The sequence below is a fragment of the Stomoxys calcitrans genome, chromosome 5 (genome assembly GCF_963082655.1).
Source record: "Stomoxys calcitrans chromosome 5, idStoCalc2.1, whole genome shotgun sequence".
Taxonomy (NCBI): domain Eukaryota; kingdom Metazoa; phylum Arthropoda; class Insecta; order Diptera; family Muscidae; genus Stomoxys; species Stomoxys calcitrans.
In genome coordinates, this window is record NC_081556.1 from 114927488 (window position 1) to 114952084 (window position 24597).

At 35.7% G+C, this 24597-nt stretch overlaps 1 protein-coding gene across 1 annotated transcript; it reads left to right on the forward strand.

The window, feature by feature from the left end:
* Window positions 1-2028: 2028 nt before the first annotated feature.
* LOC106092225 (uncharacterized) lies at window positions 2029-10944 on the forward strand. Its single transcript, XM_059370528.1, has 4 exons — window positions 2029-2250; window positions 2326-2420; window positions 10458-10578; window positions 10646-10944. Exons 1-4 carry the CDS (start codon window positions 2109-2111, stop codon window positions 10915-10917), a joined length of 630 nt encoding a protein of 209 aa, XP_059226511.1. The 5' UTR covers window positions 2029-2108; the 3' UTR covers window positions 10918-10944.
* Window positions 10945-24597: the final 13653 nt, after the last annotated feature.

A 24597-nucleotide genomic window follows, 5' to 3' on the forward strand; every position in this document is an offset into this window, starting at 1 on the left:
TTTAAGTCGAACTAGCCATGTCCGTCCGTCTGTCTGTCCGTCCGTCCGTCCGTCTGTCTGTCCGTCCGTCCGTCTGTCTGCCCGTCCGTCTGTCTGTCCGTCCGTCTGTCTGCCCGTCCGTCTGTCTGTCGAAAGCAAGCTAACTTTCGAAGGAGTAAAGTTAGCTGCTTGAAATTTTGCACAAATACTTCTTATTAGTGTAGGTCGGTTGGGATTGTAAATGGGCCAAATCGGTCCATGTTTTGATATAGCTGCCATATAAACCGATCTGGGATCTTGACTTCTTGAACCGCTAGAAGGCACATTTCTTATCCGATTTGGCTGAAATTTTGCATGAGGTGTTTTATGATGACTTTCAATATCAGTGCTGAGTATGGTTGAAATCGGTTCATATCCTGATATAGCTGCCATATAAACCGATCTGGGTCTTGACTTCTTGAGCCGCTAGAGGGCTGATTCTCATCCGCTTTGGCTAAAATTTTGCACGACGTGTTTTATTATGATTTCCAACCACTGGGTTAAGAATAGTTCAAATCGGTCTATAACCTGATATAGCTGCCATATAAACCGATCTGGGGTTTGACTTCTTAAGCCACTAGAGGGCGCAATTATTATCCGATTTGAAATTTTAAATTTTGCATCAGGTGTTTTATTATGACTTTCAACAACTGCCCTAAGAATAGTTCAAATCGGTTCATAACCGGATATAGCTGCCATATAAACCGATCTGGGGTCTGGACTTCTAGAGCCTCTACAGGTAGAAATTCTTATTCGATTTGGCTGAAATATTGCATGATGTGTTTTTTTATGACTTCCAGCAACTGTATTAAGAATGGTTCAAATCGGTTCATAACCTGATATAGCTGCCCTATAAACCGATCTGGGGTCTTGACTTCTTGAGCCACTAGAGGTCGCAATTATTATCCGATTTAGCTGAAATTTTGCATGAGGTGTTTTGTTACAACTTTCAACAGCTGTGCTAAGAATATTTCAAATCGGTCCATAACCTGATATAGCTGTCATATAAACTAATATGGGATCTTGACTTCTTTAGCCTCTAAAGGGCTCAAGTATTACCCGATTTGGCTGAAATTTTGTACAACGGCTTCTCTCATGACCTTTAACATACGTGTCGAATATGACATCGGTTTTCAGCCTAATACAGCTCCCCTATAAACCGATCTCTATTTTACTTCTTCGGCCTATAAAGTGCGCAATTCTTACTAGATTTGGCTGAAATTTTACACGATAGCTTCCACTATGGTCTCCAATATTCAGTTCAATTATGGTCCGAAATTAACCATTACTTGATATTGTTCCAATAACATAGCAATTCTTTTCTTTTATCCTTTGACAAATGCGATTCATGGTGGAGGGTATATAAGATTCGGCCCGGCCGAACTTAGTACGCTTTTACTTGTGATAGCTTACACCTCTACGGCGTTAGAGGGTATTTTAGCTCTGTGCATTTGTTTGCAAGCAATGCTTAGAAGGAGAAGAACTGGATCTGTGTGTTAAGTATTCCGATCGAGTAAGAATCACTTGCTGATTCGTAATAGCCATGTCCACCTATCTGATTGTCCATTTAATCTTTTGAACTAATTTAAGGTTGCATATGTTGTCTGAGAGTTGTAAAATTTCTTTTCCCAAGGACAATCGCTATTGATTTAGGAAAACCCACGTTCATACTTGTAGTTCCCACATATATCTTTCATACGATATGAGTTATTATGGCTGTAGTAACCACAGTTTCAGTCTGATGTTTACAAAATTTTGGATGAGAAGATTTATTTGGATGATAGAAACTCTCTCAGTTGGTATACGCGAAGATGTAGGGTAGTATATGGTCGGCTCTTCCCGACGTTTGCCTTAGTTAATAGTTTTATTTAGTTTCGCTGTTGACATAACCTGTTTTTCCTCTCATTGCTTTGTGTCAAACAAATAAATTAAATTCTCGTTCTTCCAGTGCGTAATTGATTCATGATGATTAAAACTTTTTTTACTGAAACTTTCGTTGTCATTGTTAGTATTGCGTTAGCTCTCAAGCCATATGATTGTGATTCGTTCATATATACAGCTGCACACATTGCATCACTCCTATCGCCAATATGGATGACTCCCATGTAGACAATTTGGAAAAAATTGGTAGATTTATTTGCATTAAGCAAATGTTTCTATTTAGCATTCTTTTGCTCTACACATGTCACATCACATACTCAAGTTTTAGTTGCCCTATTTGCGGAATACATGGTGAGTGTTCAACTGTTTGTAGTCAAAGTTTTGAAGTTTGTGTTAATTGAGCTTTTTGTTTGAATGTTATTGTAGCGCAATTAATATGCAAAATCTTCATGGCAACACTACTCTTGGTAATAACGGCTATGTTCATTTTGGCATTCATTTTATCTTTGGGTATATCGATGGTAAGTAAAATATTTTATAATGAAGTTCTGTATAAAGGTAAACAGATAGTGGCTACATTTGTCCGTCTATATCCTACACCATTACTGTGGTACAGGGTATAATGAATTGGTGCATTTGTTTGTAACACCCAAAAGGAAGAGAGATAGACCCATTGATAAGTATACCGATCGACTCAGAATCACTTTCTGATTCGATTTAGCTATGTCCGTCCGTCTGTCTGTCTGTCTGTCTGTCCGTCTGTCTGTCCGTCTGTCTATCCGTCTGTCTGTCCGTCTGTCTGTCCGTCTGTCTGTCCGTCTGTCTGTCCGTCTGTCTGTCCGTCTGTCTGTCCGTCTGTCTGTCTGTCTGTCCGTCTGTCTGTCCGTCTGTCTGTCCGTCTGTCTGTCCGTCTGTCTGTCCGTCTGTCTGTCCGTCTGTCTGTCCGTCTGTCTGTCCGTCTGTCTGTCCGTCTGTCTGTCCGTCTGTCTGTCCGTCTGTCTGTCCGTCTGTCTGTCCGTCTGTCTGTCCGTCTGTCTGTCCGTCTGTCTGTCCGTCTGTCTGTCCGTCTGTCTGTCCGTGTGTCTGTCCGTCTATCTGTCTGTCTGTCTGTCCGTCTGTCTGTCCGTCTGTCCGTCTGTCTGTCTGTCTGTCCGTCTGTCCACCTGTCCGTCTGTCTGTCCGTCTGTCTGTCCGTCTGTCTGTCCGTCTGTCTGTCCGTCTGTCTGTCCGTCTGTCTGTCCGTCTGTCCTTCTGTCTGTCCGTCTGTCTGTCCGTCTGTCTGTCCGTCTGTCTGTCCGTCTGTCCACCTGTCCGTCTGTCTGTCCGTCTGTCTGTCCGTCTGTCCACCTGTCCGTCTGTCTGTCCGTCTGTCCACCTGTCCGTCTGTCTGTCCGTCTGTCTGTCCGTCTGTCTGTCCATTTGTGTGTCCGTCTGTTTGTGAGTAATCAATAGGATTAGTCGGAACACCATGCATACCAGGCTCAGTCATATTTCATGCCCTAGAGTCAAAGACTTTTTGAGTGGTGAGAAACCGGTTAAGATTTAACAAGCAAAAGCGTGCTATGTCCGGCTGGGCCGAATCTTATATACCCTTCACCATAGATCGCATTTGTCGAGTTTTTCGATATGGACCGTACTTGTCATGCCGTACAAGTCATAGAAAAATATCATCTCCAAAATTTCAGGCAAATCGAGTAATAATTTCGCCCTCAAAAGGCTCAAAAAGTCAACTTGAGAAATCGGTTTATATGGCAGCTATATCAGGTTATGAACCGATTTAGACCATACTGAACACAGTAGTTGGAAGTCATACCAAAACGAAATGTGCGTAATTTCAACCAAAATGGATAAGAATTGCGCCCTTTAGAGGCTCAAGAAGTCTAATCGAGAGATCGGTTTATATGGCGGCTATATCAGGTTGTGAACTCATTTATTTAGAAGCTTGAGACATGTAATCGGGAGATTGGTTTACATGGCGACTATATCAGGTTATAAACAGATTTAGACCATACTCGACACAGTAGTTGGAAGTCATACCAAAACAAAATGTGCAAAATTTCAACCACAATGGATATGAATTGCGCCCTCTAGAGGCTCTTGAAGTCTAATCGAGAGATCGGTTTATATGGCGGCTATATCAGGTTGTGAACTCATTTAGACCATACTTAGCACATTTGTTGGAAGACCTACTAAAGAGATATCTGCAATATATCAGCCAAATCGTATAAGAATTGTGCCCTCTAGGAGCTCAAGAAGTCTAATCGTGAGATTGGTTTACATGGCGGCTATATCAGGTTATAAACAGATTTAGACCATACTTGACACAGTAGTTCGAAGTCATACCAAAACGAAATGTGCAAAATTTCAACCAAAATGGATATGAATTGCGCCCTCTAGAGGCTCTTGAAGTCTAATCGAGAGATCAGTTTATAAGGCAGCTATATCAGATTATGATCCGATTTAGACTATATTTGACATAGTAGTTGAAAGTCATAACCAAACGACATGTGCAAAATTTCAACCATATTGGATAAGAATTGCGCCCTCTAGAGGCTCAAGACGTCTAATCGGGAGATTGATTTATATGGCACCTATATCAGGTTATACACAGATTTAAACCATACTTTACACAGTAGTTGGAATCATTCCAAAACGACATGTGCAAAATTTCAACCAAAATGAATAAGAATTGCGCCCTCTAGAGGCTGAAAAGTTTAAACAGGATATCGATTTATATGGAGACTATATCGGGTTATAAACAGATTTGAACCATACTTGTTAGAGCTATTAAAAGTCATGCCAAAACGATATGTGCAAAATTTTAGCCAAATCGAATAAGAATTGCGCCCTCTATTGGCTCAAGAAGTCAAGATCCAAGATCGGTTTATATGGCAGATATACCAGGTTATGGACAGATTTGAACATATTTGGTTAAATTTGTTGGAAATCGCAACAAAACACCTCATGCAAAATTTCAGCCAAATCGGATAAGAATTGCGCCCTCTAGTGGCTCAAGAAGTCAAAATCCATGATCGGTTTATATGGCAGCTATATCAAAACATGAACCGATATGGCCCGTCTACAATCCAGACTGACCTACCCTGATAAAAAGTATTCGTGCAAAATTTGGGTTGCCTAGCTTTACTCCTTCGAAAAATAGCGTGTTTGCGACAGACAGGCACACGGAGGGACAGACATGGCTAGATCGACCCTCAATATCATGACGATCAAAAATATATATACTTCATGGGGTCTTAGACGAATGTTTCGAGGTGTTACAAAGGGAATGACAAGATGAGAATACCCCCATCCCATGGTGTTGGGTAAAAAAAATAGCTGTCAAAAGTATACATCGCAAAATTTTGCGCATGCGGAGTGGGTTCATTGTTCTAAGAGTGATAAACTGATTAATGAGACATTTGTCATGTAGTAATTCTAAGGCCAATACCAGTTGTTACGTGAACCCTTGACAGTGAATGTGCCGCTGCATACGCCATTCCTGTGTGTAACCACTATAAAAAGCCTTTGGTGAATGTTAACTGAGGTGGGAGATTGAACACGTTTGCTACGCTGCACAGTGGGATGGACACGAAAAAATCGAGTAAAAAATATGCCATTTGAGAACGGATAAAGATAACTCTTTGAAATTAGGAACGGTTAAAGCTTAGGCGCTATTGTGATTGGTCTATATTACTTACATACTTACTTTAATTGGTTATGACAGAACATTTGTCCCACTAGCCGAACGTAAAATAGCTTTCGAAGCAGCTCGATCTTCTGCGCTCATTCTAAAATCTCTGACACCAAGTTTCGAGGTGTCTCCCACCACTTGATCTTTCCATCGGGCTTTTGATCTTCCCGGTTTGCGTGTACCACCGTGTTTGTTTTCTTAAGACTTCTTAGCTGGAGCTTCTTCATCCATTCTGACAACATGATCTAGCCAACGCAGCCGTTGTATTTGGAAGCGTTCGGTCTATATGCCAGCTAAATTCAAATGTAGTCCGCCTTTGCTTGCCTTAACTGTGCTTGGAAATATACTGTAAGTTCACCTCTGATGGCTGGGGCCCAGCCCACCGAGGTGGGGTCCGTCACAGAAATTTATTTTTGCCAATGTCATTGAAATAAAAAGACGAGAAGGGTTTGGTTTCGTACTATTCTTTATTTAAAAAGCAGTTCTAAAACATAAATTTCGGTACTAGGCTTATAATATTGGGTTTGGGACATGATTGTTGCCTGAGGGAGCTAAGAACAGTCCAGAGTCGACTGCAGCTTCATGTCTTTCAGACGTTAGGCACTACCACTACAATAAGGGGTGATTGACTCACAACATAATCGAAGCACTTGTTCATCCGGATCCTGTGTCAGCAGGACACTGGGCGAAAGGCTGTGAACGATAAGACATATGATTTAAATAAGTAAAAGTGTACTAAGCTTGGCCGGGCCGAATCTTGGAAACCCACCACCATGGATTCTGCTAAAAATATATACAAATTAAATTTTGTTAAAGGGCATACTTTTACTCTACATACCAAACTTCTGTCAAACCAGCAAAAATTAAAGATTTTTAAACCAAGATGATCGATTAATTTAGCTGAAATTTAACACACGGAGTTCTGCTTTGACTTGACCAGCGTCAGTGCCAAATATGTTCCTAATCGGTCTTCACACTGATATTGCCCCTATATAAACCGATCCCCGAATTTGACTTTTTGATCTCCTAGAAGCCTTTATTTTCACCAGATTTGGCTGAAATTTGGCACAAAGGCTTCTGAAACGGCTTCCAACCTCTGTGCCAAGTACGATTCGGTATATATACTGATATAAAGGCCCTTTAAATACCGATTCCTCGAAATGACTATTTGAGACCACAGCAACAGCAACTAATTCCCGAAATTGTTGTTGTTAAATAATTCAAATACAAACTGAGTTACTAAAGGCAAATTTTTAGCGAAATCCATGGTGGTGGGTCTATATGGCAGCTATATCCAAATCTGAACCGATCAGGGCCAAATTGAAGAAAGATATCGAACGGCATAAGGCAACTCACTGAACCAAATTTCAACAAAATTGGATAATAAATGCAGCTTTTATGAGCCTTGGACCCTAAATCTGAGGATCGGTCTATATGGCAGCTATATCCAAATCTGGACCGATCTGGGCCAAATTAACGAAGAGTGTCGAAGGGTCTAACATAACTGACTGTCCCAAATTTAAGCAAAATCGGATAATAAATGTGGCTTTTATGGGCCCAAGACCCTAAATCGGTGGTTCGGTATATATGGCAGCTATATCCAAATCTGGACCGATCTGGGCTAAATTGACGGAGGATTTCGAAGGGCCCAACGCAACTCACTATCCCAAATTTCAGCAAAATCGGATAATAAATGTGGCTTTTATGGGCCCAAGACCCTAAATCGGTGGATCAGTCTATATGGCAGCTATATCCAAATTTGGACCGATCAGAGCCAAATTGACGAAGGACGTCGAAGGGCCTAACGCAACTCACTGTCCCAAATTTTAGCGAATTCGGATAATAAATGTGGGTTTTATGGTCCTAAGATCTTAAATTAGAGGATCGGTCTATATGACAGCTATATCCCAATTTGGACCGATCTGAGCCAAATTGGCGAAGGATGTCGAAGGGCCTAACACAACTCACTGTCCCAAATTTCAGCAAAATCGGATAATAAATGTGGCTTTTATGGGCCTAAGACCCTAAATCGGAGTATCAGTCTATATGGCAGCTATATCCAAATTTGGACCGATCTGAGCCAAATTGACGAAGGATGTCGAAGGATCCAACGCAACTCACTTTCCCAAATTTCAGCAAAATCGGATAATAAAAGTGGCTATTATGAGCCTAAGACCCTAAATCGGCGGATCGGTCTATATGGGGGCTATATCAAGATATAGTCCGATATAGCCCATCTTCTAACTTAACCTACTTATGGACAAAAAAAAGAGTCTGTGCAAAATTTCAGCTCAATATCTCTATTTTTAAAGACTGTAGCGTGATTTCAACAGACAGACGGACAGACGGACGGACATGTCTAGATCGTCTTAGATTTTTACGCTGATCAAGAATATATATACTTTATAGGGTCGGAAATGGATATTTCGATGCGTTGCAAACGGAATGACAAAATGAATTTACCCCCATTCTTCGGTGGTGGGTATAAAAATAGAGATATTGAGCTGAAACTTTGCACAGATTCTTTTTTTAACCATAGGCAGGTTAAGTTCAAAGATGGGATATATCATAATGAAGCCCCCATATAGACCGATCTTCTGATTTGAGATCTTAGGGCCATTAAAGCTGCATTCATTATCCGATTTTGATGAAATTTGGGACAGTGCGTTTTGTTAGGCCGCTCGATATCTGTGATTAATATGGCGTAGATTTGTTTATATTTGGATATGGCTGTCATTAATACGGTCCTGGCAAATTTAAGCCTATAAAAGGCGCATATATTATCCAATTGGGCCCAAAATTCGTCATAAAGAACTGTGTGTGGCTCTTGGACATTTTTATTGAATATGGCTCAGAGCGGTATATATTTGGAAATAGCTGCCATGCATATCTCCCAATTTAAGGTTTTCAGTCCATAAAAGACCCATGTATTATCCGATTTCACTGAAATTGGACACAATGAGTTGTGTTAGGATTCTCGACATTCGTGCCATGTATTGTAAAGAGGCGATTATTATCCAATTTCAACACTTACTTTACTTTACTTTAATTGGCTATAACAGAATATTTCTTTCACTAGCCGAACGTAGAATAGCGTTCCAAGCGCCTCGATCTTCTGCGCTCATTCTAAAATCTCTGACACCAAGTTTCGAGGTGTCTCCCACAACTTGATCTTTCCATCGGGCTTTTGGTCTTCCCGGTTTGCGTCTACCACCGTGTTTGCCTTCAAAAGTCTTTTTTGATACGATTTCAACAACTTTGTTTAATATGGTCCGGATCGGTCTATATTTGAATATACCTGCCATGTATACCGATGTCCAGATTTAAGTTCGACGACGGGCTATAACTTGCTATACCATCTACCCATGTCCGTCCGTCCGTCTGTCGATATCACGATAGCGCTCTTAACGCTTAAAGCTAGCTACTTGAAATTTTGCACAGATACTTGATGTTGGAATTTTGCATAGATGCGAATTTGTCGATGTAGGTCGTTGGGGATTGCAAATGGGCCATATCGGTTCAGATTTGGATATAGCTCCCATATAAACCGATCTCCCGATTTGGCTTCTCGAGCCCCATGGACGCCACAATTTTTGTTCGATTTAGGTGAAATTGTGCACGAAGTATTCTGCTATGACTTTCAACAACTGTGCCGAGTACGGTCTAAATCGGTCAAGAACCTGATATAGCTACCATATAAACCGATCTCCCGATTTGGCTTCTCGAGCCCCTGGAAGCCTTAATTTTCATCCGATTTGGCTGAAATTTTGTACATGGTCTTCTGTTATGATTCCTAATAACTTTGCCAAGTACGGTTAAAATCGGTCAAAAACATGATAAAGCTCCCATATAAACCGATCTCCCGATTGGAATTCTTTAACCCATGGACGCCAAAATTTTTGTCCGATTTGGATGAAATTTTGCACATAATGTTCTGTTATGACTTCCAACATCTGTGTGAAGTACGGTCCAAATCGGTCAGGAACCTGATATAGCTCCCATTTAAACCAATCTCCCGATTTGGCTTCTTGAGCCAAGCCTCAATTTTTATCCGATTTGGCTGAAATTTTGTACATAGTGTTCTATTATGATTCCTAACAATTTTGCCAAGTACGGTTCAAATCGGTCAAAAACATGATATAGCTCCCATATAAACCGATCTCCCGATTTGACTTCTTGAGCTTACAAGCCGCGATTTTTATCTCATTTGGCAGAAATTTTGCAATTTTGACTCTACAACAACTGCGCCAAGTACGGTCCAATTCGGTCTATGACTAGTTAAGCTCCCATATTTTAGCAGAATCCATGGTGGTGGGTTCTAAAAATTCGGGCCGGCTGAACTTAGCACGCTTTTACTTGTTTAACCAGGTTCTGTGCGTTTAGAGTTGTACGAACAGTCTAATTGTTGTAGTTCCAAATTTTCTTTGTTTGACCGGGTTCAGTGGGTGCTCCGAGCGTTCTAACCACCAACTTTGTCTTATCTCCCTCTACTCTCTGACCCAATTTAATAGACTTTTTTCTTACCTTTTCATAGGAGGCAGTTACTGCTCCTAAAATATCGATGATGTCAGCATGGGCGATTAAAATGCAATCTTTTGCTATGCCTATACACACCTGCATTTCGTATAATCTTCTGTAAGAGGACATTAAAGAGATCATACAGTATGCTGTCTGAAACCTCATATGGTATTGCACAGTTGGGAGAGGTCATTTCCTATTTTAACTAAGGGACTTGGGTCAGCTAAAGTCATCCTCCAAAGTCGAATCAATTTCACAAAGTGTATGCTTCCTAAGTACTTTACATACATTTGAATCTTATCTCTGTTATTGGTTATAACAAACTTTCTTTTTCCTTTTCTCTCCATAGCGACAAGCGGATTTTCTAAGACCATGGCTTGCAACAAATATAGTAATGGTGATTATGTGCATTGTCATGCTAGTAATGACCAATGATGTTATGCAAATTATTCTGGGAACTATGGTGCTATGTAGGCATAGTTTTGAACTACAACCTAATTGTCCTAACTCTCTAATATCCCCCTTTTTTTGTTACAGTGTTTCAAGGCATATCCTGGTATCCCATCTATAAACTCTATCATCGTTACTATGACGAGGGCAAGGCACGCGATGAAGAACACTCCTCGTCAGACAATTTTCTCATGACGAATGGTGGTCTAGAGTCCACTGCAGCACCATACTATGCTGATATTGATGCATATCCCATGAGATTTCACTATGAAGAACCACCACCTACGTATGAACAGGTGATGGGAATTGAATCACAACCTCCCTCGTTTTCCGATCTACACAATTGTGCGGGAACATAATTGTATAGATAAGATTTTGACTATGGAACTGAGAGATTGAATTGTGCCTTCATTCATAAGACTGATTTTGTGTGTTTTTATTTTAATTTTAATTCATAAGATAAGAAACCTGTAAATAGACAATTAAGTTAATTGCTAAGATAAATAAACGAATTACTTAGTAAATTTTAACATATATAATCTTTATGGTAGTCTATATACAACTAAAAATTACTTTGATGGTACGGACAGGTGATGTTCGGCATTACCGATTAAAATACACACTTCAACTAGTATCTTTTGTTAATTCGCATGAATAGTGTTTAACTACGAAACCAAGAACTGAGTTATGTATGGTCAAAATTGATTCATAAATTGATTTTCGAAGATCCAAATCCTAATTTTGCCAAAAATGTTCGCATAATTTCGATTTCTATGAAAATTTCAATAGAAACAGATTCCTCGTGATCTTCCCAAATACGGAATGCCTTTACATTTTCGAAACTCGAAGTTTTTGGCGAGTTGTGGCATTTTCGGATTAAAATTTAAGATCGAATATTTTTCGATTTTTTATTTTTACTTCAATGAAAACAAAACATTTTTCTATTTAAACTGTCTAATTGAGACATGAACTGCATTGCGGAATGCTAAACCGAAAAATTTTTGGATTTTCGAAAATCGAAATTTTTAATGGACTATACCCTTGCCAAAATTTTTCGCAAAAAATAAAAACTTCGATTTAGGTGAAAATTTCCGTAGAAACAGATTCCCCGTGATCTCCCAAAATGCGGAATGCCTTTACATTCTCGAAACGCGAAGTTTTGGGCGAGTTATGGCATTTTCGGAGTAAAATTTAAGTTCAAATTTTTTCCGATTTTTGCTTTTTCTTCAATAAAAACAAAACATTTTTCTATTTAAACTGTATAATAGAGACATGAACTGCATTGCGGAATGCAAATCCGAAAAATTTTTGGATTTTCGAAAATCGAAATTTTCAATGGGCTATACCCTTGCCAAAAATTTTCGCAAAAAATAAAAAGTTCGATTTCTATGAAAATTTCAATAGAAACAGATTCCTCGTGATCTCCTCAAATGAGGAATGCCCTTACATTCTCGAAACTCGAAGTTTTAGGCGAGTTATGGCATTTTCGGAGTAAAATTTAAGTTCAAGTATTTTTGGATTTTTGCTTTTTTTCTTCAATAAAAACAAAACATTGATTTACTGCATAGCGGAATGTAAATCCGAAAAATTTTTGGATTTTCGAAAATCGAAATTTTTAATGGGCTATACCTCGCCAAAAATTTTCGCAAAAAATAAATAATTCTATTTCTATGAAAATTTCAATAGAAACAGATTCCTCGTGATCTCCCCAAATGCGGAATGCCTTTACATTTTCGAAACTCGAAGTTTTGGGCGAGTTATGGCATTTTCGGAGTAAAATTTAAGTTGAATTTTTTTTCGATTTTTGCTTTCTCTTCAATGAAAACAAAACATTTTTCTATTTAAACTGTATAAGTAAGACATGAACTGCATTGCGGAATGCAAATCTGAAACATTTTTGGATTTTCGAAAATCGAAATTTTCAATGGGCTATACCCTTGCCAAAAATTTTCGCAAAAAATAAAAAGTTCGATTTCTATGAAAATTTCAATAGACACGGATTCCTCGTGATCTCCCCAAATGCGGAATGCCTTTACATTCTCGAAACTCGAAGTTTTGGGCGTGTTATGGCATTTTCGGAGTAAAATTTAAGTTCGAATATTTTTCGATTTTTGCTTTTTCTTTAATGAAAACAAAACATTTTTCTATTTAAACTGTCTAATTGAGACATGAACTGCATTGCGGAATGCAAATCCGAAAAATTTTTGGATTTTCGAAAATCGAAATTTTCAATGGGCTATACCCTTGCCAAAAATTTTCGCAAAAAATAAAAAGTTCGATTTCTATGAAAATTTCAATAGAAACTGATTCCTCGTGATCACCCCAAATGCGGAATGCCTTTACATTCTCGAAACTCGAAGTTTTGGGCGTGTCATGGCATTTTCGGAGTAAAATTTAAGTTCAAATATTTTTGGATTGTTGCTTTTTCTTCAATGAAAACAAAACATTTTTCTATTTAAACTGTATAAGTGAGACATGAACTGCATTGCGGAATGCAAATCCGAAAAATGTTTGGATTTTCGAAAATCGAAATTTTCAATGGGCTATACCCTTGCCAAAAATTTTCGCAAAAAATAAAAAGTTCGATTTCTTTGAAAATTTCCGTAGAAACATATTCCTCGTGATCTCCCCAAATGTGGAATGCCTTTACATTTTCGAAACTCGGAGTTTTGGGCGAGTTATGGCATTTTCGGAGTAAAATTTAAGTTCAATTTTTTTCGATATTTGCTTTTTCTTCAATGAAAACAAAACATTTTTCTATTTAAACTGTCTATTTGAGACATGAACTGCATTGCGGAATGCAAATCCGAAAAATTTTTGGATTTTCGAAAATCGAAATTTTCAATGGGCTATACCCTTGCCAAAAATTTTCGCAAAAAATAAAAAGTTCGATTTCTATGAAAATTTCAATAGAAACGGATTCCTCGTGATCTCCCCAAATGCGGAATGCCTTTACATTCTCGAAACTCGAAGTTTTGGGCGTGTCATGGCATTTTCGGAGTAAAATTTAAGTTCGAATATTTTTCGATTTTTGCTTTTTTCTTCAATGAAAACAAAACATTTTTCTATTTAAACTGTCTAATTGAGATATGAACTGAATTGCGGAATGCAAATCCGACCATTTTTTGGATTTTCGAAAATCGAAATTTTCAATGGGCTATACCCTTGCCAAAAATTTTCGCAAAAAATAAAAAGTTCGATTTCTATGAAAATTTCAATAGACACGGATTCCTCGTGATCTCCCCAAATGCGGAATGCCTTTACATTCTCGAAACTCGAAGTTTTGGGCGTGTTATGGCATTTTCGGAGTAAAATTTAAGTTCGAATATTTTTCGATTTTTGCTTTTTCTTCAATGAAAACAAAACATTTTTCTATTTAAACTGTCTAATTGAGACATGAACTGCATTGCGGAATGCAAATCCGAAACATTTTTGGATATTCGAAAATCGAAATTTTCAATGGGCTATACCCTTGCCAAAAATTTTCGCAAAAAATAAAAAGTTCGATTTCTATGAAAATTTCAATAGAAACGGATTCCTCGTGATCTCCCCAAATGCGGAATGCCTTTACATTCTCGAAACTCGAAGTTTTGGGCGTGTCATGGCATTTTCGGAGTAAAATTTAAGTTCGAATATTTTTCGATTTTTGCTTTTTCTTCAATGAAAACAAAACATTTTTCTATTTAAACTGTCTAATTGAGACATAAACTGCAATGCGGAATGCAAATCCGAAAAATTTTTGGATTTTCGAAAATCGAAATTTTCAATGGGCTATACCCTTGCCAAAAATTTTCGCAAAAAATAAAAAGTTCGATTTCTTTGAAAATTTCCGTAGAAACATATTCCTCGTGATCTCCCCAAATGTGGAATGCCTTTACATTTTCGAAACTCGGAGTTTTGGGCGAGTTATGGCATTTTCGGAGTAAAATTTAAGTTCAATTTTTTTCGATATTTGCTTTTTCTTCAATGAAAACAAAACATTTTTCTATTTAAACTGTCTATTTGAGACATGAACTGCATTAGGGAATGCAAATCCGAAAAATTTTTGAATTTTCGAAAATCGAAATTTTCAATGGGCTATACCCTTGCCAAAAATTTTCGCAAAAAATAAAAAGTTCAATTTCTATGAAAATTTCCGTAGAAACATATTCCTCGTGATCTCCCCAAATGTGGAATGCCTTTACATTTTCGAAATTCGAAGTTTTGGGCGAGTTATGGCATTTTCGGAGTAAAATTTAAGTTCAATTTTTTTCGATATTTGCTTTTTCTTCAATGAAAACAAAATATTTTTCTATTTAAACTGTCTAATTGAGACATGAACTGCATTGCGGAATGCAAATCCGAAAAATTTTTGGATTTTCGAAAATCGAAATTTTCAATGGGCTATACCCTTGCCAAAAATTTTCGCAAAAAATAAAAAGTTCGATTTCTATGAAAATTTCAATAGACACGGATTCCTCGTGATCTCCCCAAATGCGGAATGCCTTTACATTCTCGAAACTCGAAGTTTTGGGCGTGTTATGGCATTTTCGGAGTAAAATTTAAGTTCGAATATTTTTCGATTTTTGCTTTTTCTTCAATGAAAACAAAACATTTTTCTATTTAAACTGTCTAATTGAGACATGAACTGCATTGCGGAATGCAAATCCGAAACATTTTTGGATATTCGAAAATCGAAATTTTCAATGGGCTATACCCTTGCCAAAAATTTTCGCAAAAAATAAAAAGTTCGATTTCTATGAAAATTTCAATAGAAACAGATTCCTCGTGATCTCCCCAAATGCGGAATGCCTTTACATTTTCGAAACTAGAAGTTTTAGGCTGGTTATGGCATTTTCGGAGTAAAATTTAAGTTGAATTTTTTCGATTTTTGCTTTCTCTTCAATGAAAACAAAACATTTTTCTATTTAAACTGTACAAGTAAGACATGAACTGCATTGCGGAATGCAAATCCTAAAAATTTTTGGATTTTCGAAAATCGAAATTTTCAATGGGCTATACCCTTGCCAAAAATTTTCGCAAAAAATAAAAAGTTCGATTTCTATGAAAATTTCAATAGACACGGATTCCTCGTGATCTCCCCAAATGCGGAATGCCTTTACATTTTCGAAACTCGAAGTTTTGGGCGTGTTATGGCATTTTCGGAGTAAAATTTAAGTTCAAATATTTTTGGATTGTTGCTTTTTCTTCAATGAAAACAAAACATTTTTCTATTTAAACTGTATAAGTGAGACATGAACTGCATTGCGGAATGCAAATCCGAAAAATTTTTGGATTTTCGAAAATCGAAATTTTCAATGGGCTATACCCTTGCCAAAATTTTTCGCAAAAAATAAAAAGTTCGATTTCTATGAAAATTTCCGTAGAAACAGATTCCTCGTGATCTCCCCAAATGCGGAATGCCTTTACATTTTCGAAACTCGAAGTTTTGGGCGAGTTATGGCATTTTCGGAGTAAAATTTAAGTTCAAGTATTTTTGGATTTTTGCTTTTTTTCTTCAATAAAAATAAAACATTGATTTACTGCATAGCGGAATGTAAATCCGAAAAATTGTTGGATTTTCGAAAATCGAAATTTTCAATGGGCTATACCCTCGCCAAAAATTTTCGCAAAAAATAAAAAGTTTGATTTCTATGAAAATTTCCGTAGAAACAGATTCCTCGTGATCTCCCCAAATGCGGAATGCCTTTACATTTTCGAAACTAGAAGTTTTAGGCTGGTTATGGCATTTTCGGAGTAAAATTTAAGTTGAATTTTTTCGATTTTTGCTTTCTCTTCAATGAAAACAAAACATTTTTCTATTTAAACTGTACAAGTAAGACATGAACTGCATTGCGGAATGCAAATCCTAAAAATTTTTGGATTTTCGAAAATCGAAATTTTCAATGGGCTATACCCTTGCCAAAAATTTTCGCAAAAAATAAAAAGTTCGATTTCTATGAAAATTTCAATAGAAACAGATTCCTCGTGATCTCCCCAAATGCGGAATGCCTTTACATTTTCGAAACTCGAAGTTTTGGGCGAGTTATGGCATTTTCGGAATAAAATTTAAGTTAAATTTTTTTTGATTTTTGCTTTTTCTTCAATAAAAAAAAAACATTTTTCTATTTAAACTGTATAATTGAGACATGAACTGCATTGCGGAATGCAAATCCGAAACATTTTTGGATATTCGAAAATCGAAATTTTCAATGGGCTATACCCTTGCCAAAAATTTTCGCAAAAAATAAAAAGTTCGATTTCTATGAAAATTTCAATAGAAACGGATTCCTCGTGATCTCCCCAAATGCGGAATGCCTTTACATTCTCGAAACTCGAAGTTTTGGGCGTGTCATGGCATTTTCGGAGTAAAATTTAAGTTCAAATATTTTTGGATTGTTGCTTTTTCTTCAATGAAAACAAAACATTTTTCTATTTAAACTGTATAAGTGAGACATGAACTGCATTGCGGAATGCAAATCCGAAAAATTTTTGGATTTTCGAAAATCGAAATTTTCAATGGGCTATACCCTTGCCAAAAATTTTCGCAAAAAATAAAAAGTTCGATTTCTTTGAAAATTTCCGTAGAAACATATTCCTCGTGATCTCCCCAAATGTGGAATGCCTTTACATTTTCGAAACTCGGAGTTTTGGGCGAGTTATGGCATTTTCGGAGTAAAATTTAAGTTCAATTTTTTTCGATATTTGCTTTTTCTTCAATGAAAACAAAACATTTTTCTATTTAAACTGTCTATTTGAGACATGAACTGCATTGCGGAATGCAAATCCGAAAAATTTTTGGATTTTCGAAAATCGAAATTTTCAATGGGCTATACCCTTGCCAAAAATTTTCGCAAAAAATAAAAAGTTCAATTTCTATGAAAATTTCCGTAGAAACATATTCCTCGTGATCTCCCCAAATGTGGAATGCCTTTACATTTTCGAAATTCGAAGTTTTGGGCGAGTTATGGCATTTTCGGAGTAAAATTTAAGTTCAATTTTTTTTCGATATTTGCTTTTTCTTCAATGAAAACAAAATATTTTTCTATTTAAACTGTCTAATTGAGACATGAACTGCATTGCGGAATGCAAATCCGAAAAATTTTTGGATTTTCGAAAATCGAAATTTTCAATGGGCTATACCCTTGCCAAAAATTTTCGCAAAAAATAAAAAGTTCGATTTCTATGAAAATTTCAATAGACACGGATTCCTCGTGATCTCCCCAAATGCGGAATGCCTTTACATTCTCGAAACTCGAAGTTTTGGGCGTGTTATGGCATTTTCGGAGTAAAATTTAAGTTCGAATATTTTTCGATTTTTGCTTTTTCTTCAATGAAAACAAAACATTTTTCTATTTAAACTGTCTAATTGAGACATGAACTGCATTGCGGAATGCAAATCCGAAACATTTTTGGATATTCGAAAATCGAAATTTTCAATGGGCTATACCCTTGCCAAAAATTTTCGCAAAAAATAAAAAGTTCGATTTCTATGAAAATTTCAATAGAAACAGATTCCTCGTGATCTCCCCAAATGCGGAATGCCTTTACATTTTCGAAACTAGAAGTTTTAGGCTGGTTATGGCATTTTCGGAGTAAAATTTAAGTTGAATTTTTTCGATTTTTGCTTTCTCTTCAATGAAAACAAAACATTTTTCTATTTAAACTGTACAAGTAAGACATGAACTGCATTGCGGAATGCAAATCCTAAAAATTTTTGGATTTTCGAAAATCGAAATTTTCAATGGGCTATACCCTTGCCAAAAATTTTCGCAAAAAATAAAAAGTTCGATTTCTATGAAAATTTCAATAGACACGGATTCCTCGTGATCTCCCCAAATGCGGAATGCCTTTACATTTTCGAAACTCGAAGTTTTGGGCGTGTTATGGCATTTTCGGAGTAAAATTTAAGTTCAAATATTTTTGGATTGTTGCTTTTTCTTCAATGAAAACAAAACATTTTTCTATTTAAACTGTATAAGTGAGACATGAACTGCATTGCGGAATGCAAATCCGAAAAATTTTTGGATTTTCGAAAATCGAAATTTTCAATGGGCTATACCCTTGCCAAAATTTTTCGCAAAAAATAAAAAGTTCGATTTCTATGAAAATTTCCGTAGAAACAGATTCCTCGTGATATCCCCAAATGCGGAATGCCTTTACATTTTCGAAACTCGAAGTTTTGGGCGTGTCATGGCATTTTCGGAGTAAAATTTAAGTTCGAATATTTTTCGATTTTTGCTTTTTCTTCAATGAAAACAAAACATTTTTCTATTTAAACTGTCTAATTGAGACATAAACTGCAATGCGGAATGCAAATCCGAAAAATTTTTGGATTTTCGAAAATCGAAATTTTCAATGGGCTATACCCTTGCCAAAAATTTTCGCAAAAAATAAAAAGTTCGATTTCTATGAAAATTTCAATAGAAACAGATTCCTCGTGATCTCCCCAAATGCGGAATGCCTTTACATTTTCGAAACTCGAAGTTTTGGGCGAGTTATGGCATTTTCGGAGTAAAATTTAAGTTGAAATTTTTTTCGATTTTTGCTTTCTCTTCAATGAAAACAAAACATTTTTCTATTTAAACTGTATAATTGAGACATGAACTGCATTGCGGAATGCAAATCCGAAAAATTTTTGGATTTTCGAAAATCGAAATTTTCAATGGGCTATACCCTTGCCAAAAATTTTCGCAAAAAATAAAAAGTTCGATTTCTATGAAAATTTCAATAGAAACTGATTCCTCGTGATCACTCCAAATGCGGAATGCCTTTACATTCTCGAAACTCGAAGTTTTGGGCGAGTTATGGCATTTTCGGAGTAAAATTTAAGTTCGAATATTTTTCGATTTTTGCTTTCTCTTCAATGAAAACAAAACATTTTTCTATTTAAACTGTATAATTGAGACATGAACTGCATTGCGGAATGCAAATCCGAAAAATGTTTGGATTTTCGAAAATCGAAATTTTCAATGGGCTATACCCTTGCCAAAAATTTTCGCAAAAAATAAAAAGTTCAATTTCTATGAAAATTTCCGTAGAAACATATTCCTCGTGATCTCCCCAAATGTGGAATGCCTTTACATTCTCGAAACTCGAAGTTTTGGGCGAGTTATGGCATTTTCGGAGTAAAATTTAAGTTTAAGTATTTTTGGATTTTTGCTTTTTTTCTTCAATAAAAATAAAACATTGATTTACTGCATAGCGGAATGTAAATCCGAAAAATTGTTGGATTTTCGAAAATCGAAATTTTCAATAGGCTATACCCTCGCCAAAAATTTTCGCAAAAAATAAAAAGTTCGATTTCTATGAAAATTTCATTAGAAACAGATTCCTCGTGATCTCCCCAAATGCGGAATGCCTTTACATTTTCGAAACTAGAAGTTTTAGGCTGGTTATGGCATTTTCGGAGTAAAATTTAAGTTGAATTTTTTCGATTTTTGCTTTCTCTTCAATGAAAACAAAACATTTTTCTATTTAAACTGTACAAGTAAGACATGAACTGCATTGCGGAATGCAAATCCTAAAAATTTTTGGATTTTCGAAAATCGAAATTTTCAATGGGCTATACCCTTGCCGAAAATTTTCGCAAAAAATAAAAAGTTCGATTTCTATGAAAATTTCAATAGAAACAGATTCCTCGTGATCTCCCCAAATGTGGAATGCCTTTACATTTTCGAAACTCGAAGTTTTGGGCGAGTTATGGCATTTTCGGAATAAAATTTAAGTTAAATTTTTTTTGATTTTTGCTTTTTCTTCAATAAAAACAAAACATTTTTCTATTTAAACTGTATAATTGAGACATGAACTGCATTGCGGAATGCAAATCCGAAACATTTTTGGATTTTCGAAAATCGAAATTTTCAATGGGCTATACCCTTGCCAAAAATTTTCGCAAAAAATAAAAAGTTCGATTTCTATGAAAATTTCAATAGAAACAGATTCCTCGTGATCTCCCCAAATGCGGAATGCCTTTACATTTTTGAAACTCGAAGTTTTGGGCGTGTTATGGCATTTTCGGAGTAAAATTTAAGTTCGAATATTTTTCGATTTTTGCTTTTTCTTCAATGAAAACAAAACATTTTTCTATTTAAACTGTCTAATTGAGACATGAACTGCATTGCGGAATGCAAATCCGAAAAATTTTTGGATTTTCGAAAATCGAAATTTTCAATGGGCTATACCCTTGCCAAAAATTTTCGCAAAAAATAAAAAGTTCGATTTCTTTGAAAATTTCCGTAGAAACATATTCCTCGTGATCTCCCCAAATGTGGAATGCCTTTACATTTTCGAAACTCGAAGTTTTGGGCGAGTTATGGCATTTTCGGAGTAAAATTTAAGTTCAATTTTTTTCGATATTTGCTTTTTCTTCAATGAAAACAAAACATTTTTCTATTTAAACTGTCTAATTGAGACATGAACTGCATTGCGGAATGCAAATCCGAAAAATTTTTGGATTTTCGAAAATCGAAATTTTCAATGGGCTATACCCTTGCCAAAAATTTTCGCAAAAAATAAAAAGTTCAATTTCTATGAAAATTTCCGTAGAAACATATTCCTCGTGATCTCCCCAAATGTGGAATGCCTTTACATTTTCGAAATTCGAAGTTTTGGGCGAGTTATGGCATTTTCGGAGTAAAATTTAAGTTCAATTTTTTTCGATATTTGCTTTTTCTTCAATGAAAACAAAATATTTTTCTATTTAAACTGTCTAATTGAGACATGAACTGCATTGCGGAATGCAAATCCGAAAAATGTTTGGATTTTCGAAAATCGAAATTTTCAATGGGCTATACCCTTGCCAAAAATTTTCGCAAAAAATAAAAAGTTCGATTTCTATGAAAATTTCAATAGAAACGGATTCCTCGTGATCTCCCCAAATGCGGAATGCCTTGACATTCTCGAAACTCGAAGTTTTGGGCGTGTTATGGCATTTTCGGAGTAAAATTTAAGTTCGAATATTTTTCGATTTTTGCTTTTTCTTCAATGAAAACAAAACATTTTTCTATTTAAACTGTATAATTGAGACATGAACTGCATTGCGGAATGCAAATCCGAAAAATTTTTGGATTTTCGAAAATCGAAATTTTCAATGGGCTATACCCTTGCCAAAAATTTTCGCAAAAAATAAAAAGTTCGATTTCTATGAAAATTTCAATAGAAACTGATTCCTCGTGATCTCCCCAAATGCGGAATGCCTTTACATTCTCGAAACTCGAAGTTTTGGGCGAGTTATGGCATTTTCGGAGTAAAATTTAAGTTCGAATATTTATCGATTTTTGCTTTCTCTTCAATGAAAACAAAACATTTTTCTATTTAAACTGTATAATTGAGACATGAACTGCATTGCGGAATGCAAATCCGAAAAATTTTTGGATTTTCGAAAATCGAAATTTTCAATGGGCTATACCCTTGCCAAAAATTTTCGCAAAAAATAAAAAGTTCGATTTCTATGAAAATTTCAATAGAAACAGATTCCTCGTGATCTCCCCAAATGCGGAATGCCTTTACATTTTCGAAACTCGAAGTTTTGGGCGAGTTATGGCATTTTCGGAGTAAAATTTGAGTTCAATTTTTTTCGATTTTTGCTTTCTCGTCAATGAAAACAAAACATTTTTCTATTTAAACTATATAAGTAAGACATGAACTGCATTGCGAAATGCAAATCTGAAAAATTTTTGGATTTTCGAAAATCGAAATTTTCAATGGGATATACCCTTGCCAAAAAATTTCGCAAAAAAGTTCGATTTCTATGAAAATTTCAATAGAAACTGATTCCTCGTGATCTCCCCAAATGCGGAATGCCTTTACATTTTCGAAACTCGAAGTTTTGGGCGAGTTATGGCATTTTCGGAATAAAATTTAAGTTAAATTTTTTTTTGATTTTTGCTTTTTCTTCAATAAAAACAAAACATTTTTCTATTTAAACTGTATAATTGAGACATGAACTGCATTGCGGAATGCAAATCCGAAACATTTTTGGATTTTCGAAAATCGAAATTTTCAATGGGCTATACCCTTGCCAAAAATTTTCGCAAAAAATAAAAAGTTCGATTTCTATGAAAATTTCAATAGAAACAGATTCCTCGTGATCTCCCCAAATGCGGAATGCCTTTACATTTTTGAAACTCGAAGTTTTGGGCGTGTTATGGCATTTTCGGAGTAAAATTTAAGTTCGAATATTTTTCGATTTTTGCTTTTACTTCAATGAAAACAAAACATTTTTCTATTTAAACTGTCTAATTGAGACATGAACTGCATTGCGGAATGCAAATCCGAAAAATTTTTGGATTTTCGAAAATCGAAATTTTCAATGGGCTATACCCTTGCCAAAAATTTTCGCAAAAAATAAAAAGTTCGATTTCTTTGAAAATTTCCGTAGAAACATATTCCTCGTGATCTCCCCAAATGTGGAATGCCTTTACATTTTCGAAACTCGAAGTTTTGGGCGAGTTATGGCATTTTCGGAGTAAAATTTAAGTTCAATTTTTTTCGATATTTGCTTTTTCTTCAATGAAAACAAAACATTTTTCTATTTAAACTGTCTAATTGAGACATGAACTGCATTGCGGAATGCAAATCCGAAAAATTTTTGGATTTTCGAAAATCGAAATTTTCAATGGGCTATACCCTTGCCAAAAATTTTCGCAAAAAATAAAAAGTTCAATTTCTATGAAAATTTCCGTAGAAACATATTCCTCGTGATCTCCCCAAATGTGGAATGCCTTTACATTTTCGAAATTCGAAGTTTTGGGCGAGTTATGGCATTTTCGGAGTAAAATTTAAGTTCAATTTTTTTCGATATTTGCTTTTTCTTCAATGAAAACAAAATATTTTTCTATTTAAACTGTCTAATTGAGACATGAACTGCATTGCGGAATGCAAATCCGAAAAATGTTTGGATTTTCGAAAATCGAAATTTTCAATGGGCTATACCCTTGCCAAAAATTTTCGCAAAAAATAAAAAGTTCGATTTCTATGAAAGTTTCAATAGAAACGGATTCCTCGTGATCTCCCCAAATGCGGAATGCCTTGACATTCTCGAAACTCGAAGTTTTGGGCGTGTTATGGCATTTTCGGAGTAAAATTTAAGTTCGAATATTTTTCGATTTTTGCTTTTTCTTCAATGAAAACAAAACATTTTTCTATTTAAACTGTATAATTGAGACATGAACTGCATTGCGGAATGCAAATCCGAAAAATTTTTGGATTTTCGAAAATCGAAATTTTCAATGGGCTATACCCTTGCCAAAAATTTTCGCAAAAAATAAAAAGTTCGATTTCTATGAAAATTTCAATAGAAACAGATTCCTCGTGATCTCCCCAAATGCGGAATGCCTTTACATTCTCGAAACTCGAAGTTTTGGGCGAGTTATGGCATTTTCGGAGTAAAATTTAAGTTCGAATATTTTTCGATTTTTGCTTTCTCTTCAATGAAAACAAAACATTTTTCTATTTAAACTGTATAATTGAGACATGAACTGCATTGCGGAATGCAAATCCGAAAAATTTTTGGATTTTCGAAAATCGAAATTTTCAATGGGCTATACCCTTGCCAAAAATTTTCGCAAAAAATAAAAAGTTCGATTTCTATGAAAATTTCAATAGAAACAGATTCCTCGTGATCTCCCCAAATGCGGAATGCCTTTACATTTTCGAAACTCGAAGTTTTGGGCGAGTTATGGCATTTTCGGAGTAAAATTTGAGTTCAATTTTTTTCGATTTTTGCTTTCTCGTCAATGAAAACAAAACATTTTTCTATTTAAACTATATAAGTAAGACATGAACTGCATTGCGAAATGCAAATCTGAAAAATTTTTGGATTTTCGAAAATCGAAATTTTCAATGGGATATACCCTTGCCAAAAAATTTCGCAAAAAAGTTCGATTTCTATGAAAATTTCAATAGAAACTGATTCCTCGTGATCTCCCCAAATGCGGAATGCCTTTACATTTTCGAAACTCGAAGTTTTGGGCGAGTTATGGCATTTTCGGAATAAAATTTAAGTTAAATTTTTTTTGATTTTTGCTTTTTCTTCAATAAAAACAAAACATTTTTCT

Bases quoted from the DNA above. Each gene is read 5' to 3' on its own strand.
- LOC106092225 (XM_059370528.1), top strand. From the start codon at position 2,109: ATGGATGACTCCCATGTAGACAATTTGGAAAAAATTGGTAGATTTATT. The intron at 2,251-2,325 runs GTGAGTGTTCAA...ATGTTATTGTAG, and splicing joins CCCTATTTGCGGAATACATG to CGCAATTAATATGCAAAATC. The intron at 2,421-10,457 runs GTAAGTAAAATA...TTCTCTCCATAG, and splicing joins TATCTTTGGGTATATCGATG to CGACAAGCGGATTTTCTAAG.